Here is a 14,335-nt window from a genome sequence, read left to right as displayed (position 1 = left end):
ATTATCTGGAATATTTGTATGTAAATGATTTATGAATAATTTCTCCCAGTCCATAACTTGCTTTTTATGCCTGCAAGATGTTATTTGAAGCACAAAAGTTTTCAATTTTGATAAAGTCCAAGTTATTAATTTTGTATTCATGGATTGTTTTTTATTTCAAATGTAAACACTGTTTAACCCAAACATAAAATATCTGCTGTTATGTTTTATTCTAGAAATTTTATAGTTATATCTCTCATATTTTGAGTTGTCTTTTTGTATATGATGTAAAGTAAGAATCTAAGTCTTTACTATGGATATTCAATTTTTCAAGCACTGATTTATCTTGATATATTCAAAGATTAATTGACAATAAATGGAAGGAATCTCAATTTAGTTTCAATGATCTTTATGTCCATCCTTCTTCCAACACAGTTTTGATCATTGTTACTTTAGAGTAAGTTTAAAGTCAATTAGTGTTACTGTTCCAACATTTTTATATAAATAGTAGAATCAATCTGCCATTTCAACCAAAAGAATATCTGTCAGGACTTTAGTAGGGAATATGTTGAATTGATAGATTAATTTTGGGAGAATTTCCATGGTGACAAAACTAAGACTTCAAATATGTGAACTTGGACTATTTCACCACTTATTTAGATCTTCCATTTCTCGCAGCAATGTTTTGTAGTTTCTAGTGTATAAGTAATGCATTTGTTAATTTGTTTCTACATATTTTATTTTTAATCCTATTATGAGTGGAATGAATGCTTTAACTTTTTGACTGTTCACTGCTAGTGTAGGGAAATACAATAGTTTTATTGAACATTTTTATGTTAAAGTCTTGCTAAAACTTGTTTATTCTAGCAATTTTTCTTGGGGGATTCGGGATTTTCTACATACAGTATCATTTTATTACAATTAAAGGCAGTTATTTTCTTTCTAATCAGGATGTCTTTAATTAAGTAAATAACTTTCCCTATTATCTTGGCTAGCCCCTCCAATTCAATGTTGAGTAAAAGCAGTGAGAGAAAACATTTTTACTTTCTTCTCAATCTTAAGACCAAAGCATTCTGTCTCTACTAAGTATGAGGCTAGCTATAGGTTTTTCATGGACTCCCTTTATTAGACTGAGAAAGGCTGTGTCTACTGTTGGGTTTTTTGTGAGTTTTTATATTGAAAGAGTGTTAGATTTTGTTAAATGCTTTTTCTGCATCTATTGAAATCATTATATGGCTTTGACCTTTATATCAATACAGTGTAACTGATTCTCTGTGTTAAACCAACTTTGCATTCCTAGAATAATTCTCATTTGGTCATGGTTTTATTAACTTTATGTTTGGGATTCAGTTTGCTAAAATTCGGTTGAGGATTTTTCCAGCTATATTTACAAGGGATTTGCCAGTGGCTTTCTGTTATGATATCACCATGGATTTTGTATCAGAATAATATGGGGTTTATAAAATGAAGCATTTCCTACTACTCTATATTCTGAAGAGTCTGTAAAATATAGGTATTATTTCTTACAAATCTTGATGTGAAGATATCTGGATCTTAGCTTTTCTTTAATTATGAGGTAATACTTTTTTTTTTTTTTTTGACTTGGTATAGGTCTATTTTGATTCTCTGTTTCTCCTGGGTCAATTTTTAGTAACTCATTTCTTTCTAGGAATTTTTCCTAGATTTTCCTGTTAAAAACTGGACATTTTAAATAGTATTTTATAGCTACTCGGGGTTATGATTTTACTCTAAGATGACTTTTGCTCTTTTATTGTTGGTTTATTTTCTTGGCTGGGCTAAATCTCTGATTTGTTGCTCTGCTATAACATAACTAGTGATGTATCTGCTAAGAAAATGTTTATAGTTTTTAATTTTTAATTCTGGCTCTCCAGGTTTTTCCTTCTGTATCTGTATAATTCAGCATTCAGTCAAGGACTGGGCATAGTTTGTGCTCAAACACCTTGAACCAGGAAGGCTTCCATGCAGATGGCCCTCTGTGTAAAGGGGAGAGAAATCAAAGCTCAGGCCATTTTACATTTACACCAGCATTTGCTTTCCACTGGGATTTTCTGTCTTCTTGGACTTGTTCATATCCCTGTGGTCAGCCAGACTGTAAACTGCTTGGTCCCTCCTGATTTTTGTGTATCAAGACTCAGCCAGAAATATACTTGCCCAACCATGCTAGAACCTCAGGTCATCCTCCTTATTCTTGGTAAAGAACATGACTTGCATTGAAAATATTCCTGAGTGTGATGGCTGGACATTATTTCAAATTAGGGAAATCCCTTTCAACAGTGGTATGCAGCTGCTGAGTCTCATAATCTTCCCCACTTTGTTACAATCTTTATACCAACCAAGCAATGGGGGTGAGATGGAAGCATTCCGAAGTGATGCACCCCTAAGAATATCACACACTCCCATTGTTCTTCTTCAAAGTTCAACAGCTTTTCAAGCACAAATGTTTTTCAGATTGACATAGGTTGTTGGTCAATTTCCAGAATGCTAAAATGGCTGTTGTGATCAATTTTGTCTAGCTTTATGGTTGCTTTTTCAGGATAGGATGTTTACTTCCTTATTCAGTCATGGCCTTATTCAGTCATCAAGGTAGCTTTATATTGATTCCCAAATCAGAAAACAGTGATTAAAAAGAGAAAAGTATGGACTCAATTTACCTATGTTTCAAATTTTCTAAATGAAGCATTTGCTATTCAAATCAAACAATGTATTAAAATTTTACTATGGTTAAGTGTGATTTACACAAAGAAAACAATGGATCAAAGCTGTTGTGATCAGGATTGATGGATTAGCAGATTGGGATGGTAGAAATGGAAAAGGAGAAAGTCATATTTGGTGCAGGCTGAAGGCGATACCAATAGGATTTATTGCTGGACTGGATATTAGATTTGGGAGATGGAAGAATGAGTAACTAGTGAAAAAGAAACTGATGCTGCAAGAGAGAATGTCTGTGGGAGGAAAAATTCTTGAACAGGTATAGCACCTTATTCTGAGAGTTAGCAGCAGGGCTGATTCTTGATGGGAGGAATCTAAGCAAAGAAAGTGGGTAGATTGTTTTCTTTTATGTGTGGAGAAAAAAACCAACAAAATCATAGTGCATATGGATGAATCCCTTCAAAGATACACAAGTCAAAATCTAGATGGAAATAATTTGCAAGCATAAGCCAACTATTAACTGCATTCATTTTTGAGTAGTTTCCTAGGTGGCAAATGTGTAACTGTACAAACAATCTAAAGGTGAACATTACAACTCAGGCGTAAAACATTATGTAGAAATATAAATTTCCTAAAATTCTCCAAAATAAAATTTAAGAAATTTTATTTCTTAAAAATTTCCTGTTTGACTAAAATTCAGTAAATGTGTGTTGACAAAAGAAACCATTTGACAGTGGTAACTTCTAAAAAAGCAAGTTAAGATCTGTGTGTGTGTGTGTGTGAATACTTTGATTTTTGTCATTTACATGTATACTTTTAAACACTATGGATATATCAGTTTTTCATGAAGGACAAGGGAGACTGGCTCTTACAGAGAGAAAGCCTCTTCTCTAATGGGACAAATAAAGGCAGATTTGAAAATTGCCTGTAAAACTTTCTCACGCGATAGATTATGTAGCGTGCAGAGAGAGCTCCCTTTTGCGCAGATAAAGGATTTGCAGCTTTTAACTCATTGTGTGGTGACTATATATATATATATTGTTTTAAAAGTGAGACTGGTTGAGCCCAGGCAAAGAATTTGACCACGTTTACTGCGGAGGCTGAGGTTCTCAGGCATTCCTGAGCAACACTGACAAGGACGATGGCAGCTTGGTTAGACCAGGGTATGAAGGCAACCTGGGTGTGCCTGACCTGGCTGATTAATTTAATTATGTGTCAGGGACAGGGGAGGAGGACGGGAATGAAGATATTGGAGCAGAAGCTACATAGGAGACCTGGAGTGATGTAAGCAGTTGGCATGATACCTGGGGATGGTCCCAGGTTTGTCAGTGACTTATTGTGAGATACAATAGGCCAGAAATCGCCCTGAACCCAGGCCTTTATATTTTATATAAATAAAAAATGTTGTATAAATATTATCTACAGAATGAAAAGATTATAGGATAGGTTGTGCCTATGCAGTTTCTTTTACTTTACTTCATTTTTTTATTTTATTTTTTTAACCACAAACAAATAGCCTGAATTCCAAAGGGTGAGACAGGTATAAGCAACAACTCTAGTTCAATCAGGCCAACTGTCCAGGTGCTAGAAAAGACATACTGTAAGATGTAAAAGAGGGAAAGAGAAAGGAAATAAACCAAGCCAAATGCCTGCTGACATGTGTTGAACACTTCAGTTGGCCTTTTAAACTAAGTTTCTCCTTTGATCCACATTTCATTTCACAGATGAAAAACTGACACCTACATGTACATAAATTGTCCATGTGACATAGACAATAAATAATATTTCTGAGATTTGAACTTCATCCTATGGTCCCATAAGGTTTCTTCTTGGAGTTAAGACAGATGAAGAAAAATGAGAATGGTCACGGGGGCAGATGCCACCCAAGCTTACTCCACACCTCTCACACTGTCAGTGCTCAAAATGTTGCCTGAGACTTGGGACATGGGGTTGGGCCTGTGGACAAGCTGTACCAGATATTTAGCCCACCCCTGGACTAAGCCATGTTCCCTCCCTTCTAAATAGTTGGCTTCACAACAGGTATGACCTAGTAATTAGGAAATGAACAGATAGTTCTAAGTACAACCAAGCATAATTTCAAAAACAAATATGACAAGTTGATTCCACAGAGTCACCTTTGCTGGAGCAGTATCCCTGGTGTCTCTTGTTAAATGCCTTGCCTGTTTCTGGGATTTCACTATGTTTTCCCTGGGAAAGAGGAAGAAATAGCATAGTTTAGACATACTTGGCTAACTTGCATTGATAAAAGCAGACACGGTAAACTTAATTTTGACCATTCTCCTCAGCTCCACTGGCATGTCAACGGTGAAGGTATGTCCAGAAATGGGCACAGGTACCACACATCTCTCCCCAGTGCACAAACATATCTCAAACATGGTTCTATTGAAGGGAGGAATCTCCACTTTCAACTACGTAACAGATTTGCCCCCTTAAATACTTCCAAAATGCAGGGGGTCACCAGCTCTCAATGAAACACCATGATCACACTGAACTCATATCTGCCTGCCTGATTCCAACTTCGAAGGACCCGCAGAGCAAACTGAGCATTTGAGGCTAACTTTTATTATCTCCTACCATCTCCTTTAGGTGAAGAAATCATGTTTATTCCATTATAACTTACTAAGTTTTGTAGAAATAATAATTGAGTAAGTCATTTCAAAGTGATGTGTTGTAAGGTATTTTTCTTGGGCTTTAAATTACTTTTTCAGTAAATTTGTTGTATCCACACTATCATTCTCCTATCAAACCACCACTTGCCATAGAAGGGAAATTTACAGTGAATAATATTACTACTGGTTTATATTCAGCTTTCAAGAGCATGAGAAAGGATTGTTCCACTTCCTCTGAGCCTCCCCCACCCCAATTATGCCCTGCCTGGCTTCATCTTCCCACAGTCTGTTCCCTGGAAGCAGCACTTATGATCGGAGCTCTTTATCCCAATATTATTGACCATGTCAAATTAAATGTCTTGACACATACCAACCTGGCATTTAAAAAGCTAATTACAACATGATTATCTTAAATGGGTGAGCTTAATACTGGCTTGGTACCAGTGTTGAGGTTTTGATGGTAGTGAGAAATTGAGAATGACCTCCCTATTCAAAACCAAATGAGGGGCATGCTAAGGATTTGCAATTGATTAACTCAAGCCTTCTTTTGCCTTTTTGGTATCACTGGAGAGAAGGAAATCAAGTCAGGAAGCATTGCACAGATGTTGCAAATTTCCAGACTACTAATTCTTTCTGAGTTGCAGGAAGTTGGAAGTTCCAATCAACTCTTTAGTTCATCCCACTGTAGCTAATCCCCCATGTCTGAAGACACGGGTGTCTACAGAGTCAGGGTGGATTCTGCTTAGAGGGAAGAGTGTGGCATTATTCCCAAGGAGCTTTTCTCAGTCTCTAGGATACAAGAGAGTCAGTTCTTAACAGGTTCAGGAAACCTGACTTCCTTTCTTAAATTCTTTTTTTCCCCAGAACCAGGAAACTCAATGTGGAACTACATCCTCAAAAGACAAAGCATGACAAAGGACTTAAAAGTGCTATGTAATGTTGGGGCTACTGCAGCCGCCCTCACCTGAGGGCTTGGATTGGTGATGGAAATTTTTGTGGGGACTACACCTGAAAGGAGAAAGCATGCATTGTACAAAAAGGAAGAACAATGTAAAATATATATAAAATAAAATTAATTAAAAAAGATGCTACATAAGGCATCACTGCTGGACCCTCTGGGGTGTCCTGAAATACCATTTGCATGTTTATTAAAATCTTTGCAGGTGGGTGGCCCTTATCCAACTTTGTTGATGGAAGATGTCTGAGTGATCTGCAAAGCATCTTTATTTAACTATTTATAATTACAAATATGTAGCTGGCAGGAAGTAAAAAGAATGCAATTACCAATTTAGAGATACGTTATTAATGAAAACACTTGAAAAATAACCTTTACTTACAATATGCTTTTACATGTAGCACATTTGTTGAGGGATGTTATTCCTTTAGGGCTTTGGGAAAGGCTTTTATCTTGGGAACAGATCAATTGTCCATTTTCCATCAATGGCAGAAATTCATCGCATGCTTTCTAAGGAAAAAATGAAAAAAGTAGTATGTACTGAAATCTCATCAAAGTAAAACTTTACCTTCTAAGAAACCCTTCCTTGAGTAATAGTATTTAATGATTACTACCTTCTTTGTACGGGAGACATTCACTTCAGTTAATACAAAAAACAAACCAAAATGATGATGCTGGATTGTCTGCTAGATATTATAATCGAATTAATGCACATTGAAAACAATTTAGTGAAATGGAAAAAAACAATGAAGTTGAAGACAACAGACCTGAGCTCATATTCCAGGGTTCTCATTTACAACCCCAACAGCCTTAGCAAATTAACTTCTCAAAGGTTCACTCACCCTGTCTGCAATATATAGGGCATACACATAGAGATTTCATGGGTTTTATGAGGATTAAATAATATAAGTTTGTAAAACTCTCAAAGAATATCTAATACATAGTAGGTATGCAATAGGTAGATTCTTCTCCTCTTTTCTCCCTCCTCCTTTTTTGCTATGTTCTTGCTGTTGTTTTCATCATTATTAAATATGTTAAGGTGACACATATAAAGTACCTAGCACACAGTATGTCAATAAATGCTGTAGGAAGCAAATGTCACTGGTGGTAGGAGACAAACTGTGTGAGCACTGAAAACTGTGTTGTGCTTTGCCCACATTCCCCAAGGGATGTGCTACAAGATTCCAGTACCTAGAAAATGCCAGTAGTTATTAAATTAAAAAAAAGATTTCTATTTATTTGGAAAAGATATTTCTAGACTAGCTCCATTAATATATTCTATGCCTTAGAGTAGACTTACCTTAGAGTTAATGAGTTTTAAGTTTTTAGTTCCAACCCTTTCACACACACCCTTCCTGGGAGAGGCCCAGCCATATTTTCAAATGTGTATTCTTCTCTTTAAAAGTCCTCCTATTCCCTCTCCAACACCACTAACACAACTCCAACACTACCCTAAAAACAAACCCTTGGAGCATGTGAAAATATAGTCACATTCCATAAAACTTGCTTAAACCTTTCTATCTTCTAGCCATTTGTTCTTTTGTTTATTTTGGCGTCATATTTTTTGGAACTACTATTTATTAATCTTTGTGACATTGTTCAAGATGGAGTGTACTCTACTCAGCCTTGATTTTCTTCATGCAAATGCCAATGAAGACACTATACCAAGTTTAGAGATGAGAGTGGCAACTATCTTGGAAGGCAGCTGAGCTCACCACTATATTGGAACTTTGGAAACTATTTTGAATAACAGGATAGGAAGAAATAAGGACAGTGGAAATATCTTTAAAAGTGAGGGGTCTTTATTTTCATTCATTCATACAATGCATTTTACTGAAGGCTGCTATTGCTACTCACTATTTTCTAGGACCTTAAAATTACTGTATTACTTAATAAAGCATTGACTTAAAATGTTATGTTTCCTAAAAATTTAGAAAATCACTGGGTCTTTAAAGCAAGTCTTTGGATTCTAAGTCTTTTTTGGTTTTGCCAAAAAAATCCTTCAAGATGCTTATCAGAGAAAAATAATAAATCCAGTCTTTGCTCCAACTCTGACACATACAACCTCTTCCAAAGGACCGATTATAGGATTCTTCTCATTCTCTTAAAGCTTTATAATAATCATATAACCATTCAACAGACATTTCTTATGAGATTACTGTGCTAGGCACCATAAATATACCAGGAAATAAGGCATAAGATCTTTGTCTAGATGGTGCTTACCAACCAGTGGGTAAGGACGCACTTAGTCTAGCCTACTAAACATGGGAGGCAGCTGGTAGCACTTGCAGAATGATTAATGGGGCAGAATAACAACTAAATAAAATTAGATACCAACCCTGAGAAATTTTGCTAAGAGTGACCTACTAAAATATCTCTAACATTATTACCACCCAGTGATCTTATCTGAATAGCACAGTAATAATTTCAGGCAACACACTGACAACTGGGCCAGATATGTGCCTTGTCTCTGATTCTGTTTACCAAGTACTGCTTAGCTTGCCAGATACACTGATTCTTTGAAGTCTGGATTAAAACTGTCACAGAATCAGAAAAAAGCTGATACCTTCGTAATAGAAATATATACCTTAATGAGATTGGTCTTAAAGTCTTGAAAACAAAGATTTATGATAACACAAGAATTAAGAATGAAATAATGACAAAAAAGAGTGTCTAATACACAGTAAATATTCCTGAACATTATCATTCAAGAATATTATCAATCAAAATAATTCCTGAATTGGACTTCTCCAATGTCACTAAACGAAAGCCTAATTCCTAGAAAGACCCTTATTGGTCCCACATTGACAAGTGAGGTCCAGAGGGAAGGTTAAGAAACTTGCTCACAGTGTTTAAATGGGTGGGATGCAACTCAGTTCTATTTTTATGAGGTAGGGCATTATCCAATGTATTCTGTTGGGAAAACAGGAAATGGTCCTAAAAATTGAAAACAGCAGGTGGGTATTTCGCTGGAAAAAATGATCTTCCCAATTACCATAAAAGAGAGGGCTGAAACAGGAGCAGATCTATCCACAAGGGCATGCTGGAGGTGATGGGGAGATGACTTTTACGCAACAGTTTTCTTGTAGTCTAACTTTTAGACTTCGGCTTGTTTTGTTATTGCTGTTTGTGTTTTCTCCTATCGGAGAAAAGTTGGAGTTCTCTAGTGCCAGAGCTCATTTCCTTCACTGGCTGTGATATAGTTGGTTGTCTTCCACTGCCCTTTCCCAGACATCATCAGCCCCCCCCCCCGCCCCTCAAACCCAGGAGCTACTCCACCCCTCCTCTGGCTTAGAGCACTGGCAATGTTGCTTTTGCCTTTGTAATAACCCTTCTGTGATGACAAATTCAAGATCCTTGCGTATTACTACAGTGATTTTCCATGCTGCTGTTATGGCTTAGGTTTATAATTGTCCACACGCTTTTATGATACTAGAAAGAACTCAAGCTATTGAGCTTGGCAAATAAAAATCCCAGGACCAAAAACAAACAACAACAACAAAAAAAAAAAAAAAACAACAACAAAATCAATACTTTTTGTTTCTTATAATAAAATATCCAAAGATTATGACCAGAAATATCTCCAGAGAAATAATAACTTCTTGGAGTTCTTGTTTATGCCAACATAAGGGGAGGCTAAATTTATGTTTTCACATCGTTTTTTCAGTGAAATATAGCTTAATGGTGATGAAAATCACCACCACAAAGTTTGAAATATCCACTGGGAATCACCACCCACTATTATAGACTCTGAAAAAAATATATAGCTTCATGCACAGTGAGATTAACATTCAAACCTTTTGGCTAGTATAAAATATGCAAGTGAGCCTGCTCTTCAAATACCCGAAAATCCTACCCTTTTCTCTAGTCTCTCTTATCAATCACGCCAGAGAGGTTTCTGAGCTTCTCCAGCAAACTGCAATGAGAAAATAGAGACTATGACAAAATTCTTTAGAATGTTCCTGTAGTGTGAGGGAAATTTTGTTTTACTATTTCATTGTAGAGACACAGAAAATATTTGCTACCTACCTAGTAATATATAAATGCTGAATTAATGACTCAGTTGTATAGGTGTGTGTCTTTCATCTTGTTTTTTGAATAGGTTTAAAAAATTATCTTCCATAAAAAACAATACTTTTATTTGTAAAGCAAAAACCTCTAAGAGTTGGAAAGACACCCCCAAATCAGAGCCTCTACCATCACAGGGCCTTTCTTAATCTGTTATAAATTACAAATATCTTCACAACTCATGCCTTCATCGCCTTCAGATCCTTCTTTCAATGTTGTCTTTTCAGGGAGAATTTACCTAACTATCCCATGAAGAGCTGACACTACTTCCATCCCAAAAATTCCTATCCCAAATCCTGCTTCTGCTTTTCTCCTAGCACTAATCATCATTTAACGTCCTATGCATTTTAATAATTTACTCTTTTACTTGTCTGTTTTCCTCCACTAAGATGTAAGCTCCTTGAGGTCACATTTAGTGTAGAATATCCTCAGCACTCAAACAGGGATTCCAATAAAAAAATTTCCACTAGCAGTTGAAGTGCTCGATTTGCAACTCTTTGCTCCTTTTCTTCTGAACACACTGAGTTGTTAATTTGGTGAGTTAACACAAATAGATTAATAAATAACAGCAAAGTAGTACAAGTTCTATTACCAAGTGCTATTAACTTCTGGTTTTCTCCCAGAAAACTTTGGCTCAAAAATGCCAAAGGGTTACTTTTATAGTACAAGTTTAAAATTTAAGGTAGTGATGTTCTGGTCACACGAAACCGTTTTCCCCTGCAGTGTCCATATTAAAATCTCAATCTCAGGACTATCTCATATGCAAGATCATGTTCTCATACACATCTTGTACCAGAGTCTGGCATCCAGAGGTCCTTCATAAGCTATTGTGCAATAAATGAATAGATGATCTAACAGGAATAATGAAGAGGAAAGTACTACAGCAGATGAAGGTCAACCGGAAGTTCAGCGGGGCAAGAAATGAACTAACTGTGCTGATCTTTCTTAATCTATTTTTAGCCCACTGGGTTTTTGGAAACCGAATATCCCCTTAGCTCAGGACATTCCTGAGGTCATGCTAAGTTGCAAAAGGCTAGAACAGTACCACTGTGTTGATGGAAGCGGGGAGGGGGGTGGTGTTCAATGCCACGTGTCATGGCAGCACTTACTGAGCTAGTCTTCATTCCCCATGGCCCTTGTGCTCAGTCCTTAATTCTATCTGCCCAGTGATGTTCTTGCTCCCATCTCCTACTCCCTTCTACGGGTGGGATTCTCCACCACTTTCAGCTTTTCTTAGCAGCAAAGAAATGGCAGTGTTGGTCCCAGACTACACTGAGATCAGGTCACTCTCCTGATGAAGCTGCCACAAGCCAGGCAAGCATTGTCCTCCGCACCTTTACCTCCAAAGACCTTGAACCATAAAACAAAAGATGATTCCTTTGCTTAGATCGTGTGGAACTCTTGGCCTTCCCAGAGCTCAGCGCTAGAGCACCAATGCACATCACTCTCTTTCCTGCTCCTCCTCCCACTACTCCTGTCCCCCACGCCCTCCCACCCTTGTTCTCTGCAAAGCCCATGGAATTTTCATGGCAAGTACATTTGGGGCAGCAGAGAGGTTTCAGGATAGGGTAGAGAGAGGGTAACCTAAGAAACCTCTTATTCTTAGAGGATTGTGTTTGTAAGAGCTGAGATTCTGAAAATCAGAAGCCAGGAACAGACTCCTTTCCTTCCTCTTCTTTCTGTGAATACATACTTCCTCTGAAACATGAGTAGCGTGTCCTAGGCTGAAGGTGGGGCTGAAGAAATAGGTTTGGACCTATTGGGAAGAAACATCAATGAACACCATACAACTAAGACTCCCTGTCCTTTCAGGTCAAGCAGAAAGATCACCATCTCTGAAGAGTCCTCCTTGTTTTTCTCCTCATTAAGATCTCTCCTTGCTGCTTTCTTTTGCCCTTTTGGGGCACCTACCCGTCATGCCTCACACTAACCTATTTTGTTTCTTTTTTTTCTACAGACTGTGAACTCTCAGAAAGCAGAGCTCAACTTATTCATCCTTGAAATTCCTAGCACCAAACACAGTTCTTGAGATGAACAGGGCAACAGTAAATTGGTTAAATGAAGAATATAACTTGTCTTTTAGTTTAGCATGTATATGGAATTTTGAATCACTCTTCACTTGTAGATTGTCTCTGGCAAACATCCACTATCATTAATAAGTTGATTTGTTGATTTGCGCGTATGATTCATGCCTGGATTCACAAAGACCTATTTCTGTGTTTTTAACAAAAGCTGTTTAGTACCTATCAGTATAGTATGTCTGTATTATTAATATGAAGGTGTTGGCCATAAACCATTTCTCTTTAGAGATCTTGAAAGGGATTCAATAAACAGAAAAAGCAGGACTAACCTGATTTTCATCCTGACTGGCAGCATCTGGGAGAAAAATGCAGAAACCAGAGTTAAGGGAATGGAAAATATTTAATAAATGAAACAAATAATTCATGAGGTACAGTGTCTTGCTTTCTTTAATGACAATGTAAGACCACAAATTGTTTTTGAGCTCATTAAAATTTACCTTGAAGGCTCTGCATCAGATCAGTACCAAAACTCAGAAGTCTAATAACTCATAAAATTCCAATTATTTTGGAAAATAATACTCATGCTATCTAACAACCTCGGAATACCCAATTTCTAATGTACCCATTCAGAGAAACATACAGCAGACTTCTTTTAAAATTACAACATAACACACATATAAATAAATGCATAGGTTATAATATAATTTATAAATTACATTTTATAAATTACAAAATATTTTTATAAATTATAAATTTTTATAAAATATATAATTATATTTATATAAATAAATGCATTGGTTATAATATAATTTGAAAGTATAATGGAGTATAAGGTTTATATTGTGTATATTCATAAAAGTAAGTTTTCTGTAATCTGGATTGTAGTTATAAAAAGTAGAGTACTGATAAAAATTAAATTCATTAAATTCACAGACCATTGTACTCTCTCATTAACAGGATTCTTTTTGTACCTACACACTTTTGTAGGAAAATGGGTGTTACTTGTATATAATGATCTCCTGACTCTCCATCTCTGAGGTTGCCTTTTAAAAAATATAAATGCTCCAAAGGAAGATCAATCTAAACAGCCATGTTTCCTTCAAATTCAAATAGGAAAGGCAGAAAACTACTTCCTTGCTCCTGCAAAAGTCCCTGGCCCTTTAGGAGAAATACTTTCAATCCACTAAGTATTAGAAATGAGAAAAAATACAATATGCTACAAGGCACTGCACTTTTAATAATTTATTTATAAATATATGTAAATGTCTTAGGGGTATGCTATATGTGGCATATAAGTAAGCTTTAAGTACCTATGGTTATATTCCTAATTTCTAGCAGCATGAATTGAGTTGCTTAGTGAGAGGAAGAGGAAGACCATATTGTCTTTCAGAACTAGTATAAAATTAACAGAAGGATTTGTCATGAATAAAGTTTCAAATTATCTCTATGGTGGGGTATGGAAACTAGTAATGTATGTGTAGATGTTGAGCCACAATGCCGTACCCTTGAAACTATTTATAGTTGTAGCACGATGTTATTTAAAAAAAAAAAAACTATAATTCAGATGATCTCAAATTACTTGTCATTTCTAAAGAAAACAACATAGTTATAAAGTCACAGATATATAATTCTTCAAAATTGGGTATGTGATGACACAGACACACACACAAACATTTGGGGAGGGGTTCAAGTCCCTGGCCAGGGCTCTCTGATGTGTGGCAAGCAGCTTAGATTGCATACAAATTGCTTACCTTGTACGAGGCAAAGAGCCAGCGTCAGAAGCACTGGCACAGTGGCTATCTTCATGCTGAAGATGATGAAAGTTGGTTACCAGCCTGCTCCGTGCATTGCTCACCCGCTGGTGCTCTGAGACTGAACCCGTGGCGATGTGGCTCAGTTTTTATATACTCTACACCCACAAGACAGACACATAAAACCAGTTGTTCAACACATCACATACCACAGGTTTAGCTTCCTGTCAAGATGGCAGATATAAATAGGTAATGTCAACT

The 14,335-nt window shown here is 36.5% G+C and overlaps 1 protein-coding gene across 1 annotated transcript in view; it reads right to left on the bottom strand.

Annotated features, from left to right (window-relative positions):
• SPINK5 (serine peptidase inhibitor Kazal type 5) overlaps positions 1 to 14,129 on the bottom strand; it is a gene marked incomplete at both ends in the record, with an annotated part of 83,180 nt that extends 69,051 nt beyond the window's left edge. The window contains 5 exons of the mRNA XM_084252636.1: positions 4,785 to 4,857; positions 7,077 to 7,081; positions 11,996 to 12,058; positions 12,653 to 12,678; positions 14,075 to 14,129. Of these exons, the coding sequence (XP_084108762.1) occupies positions 4,785 to 4,857; positions 7,077 to 7,081; positions 11,996 to 12,058; positions 12,653 to 12,678; positions 14,075 to 14,129 (222 nt within the window). The remainder of the gene's footprint in view (positions 1 to 4,784; positions 4,858 to 7,076; positions 7,082 to 11,995; positions 12,059 to 12,652; positions 12,679 to 14,074) is intronic.
• Positions 14,130 to 14,335: the final 206 nt, after the last annotated feature.

The sequence above is a fragment of the Talpa europaea genome (genome assembly GCF_964194135.1).
Source record: "Talpa europaea genome assembly, chromosome: 13".
NCBI classification, from domain to species: domain Eukaryota; kingdom Metazoa; phylum Chordata; class Mammalia; order Eulipotyphla; family Talpidae; genus Talpa; species Talpa europaea.
The sequence above is the reverse complement of the archived record's forward strand: the minus strand, read 5'-3'. Positions and strand labels throughout refer to the sequence as shown.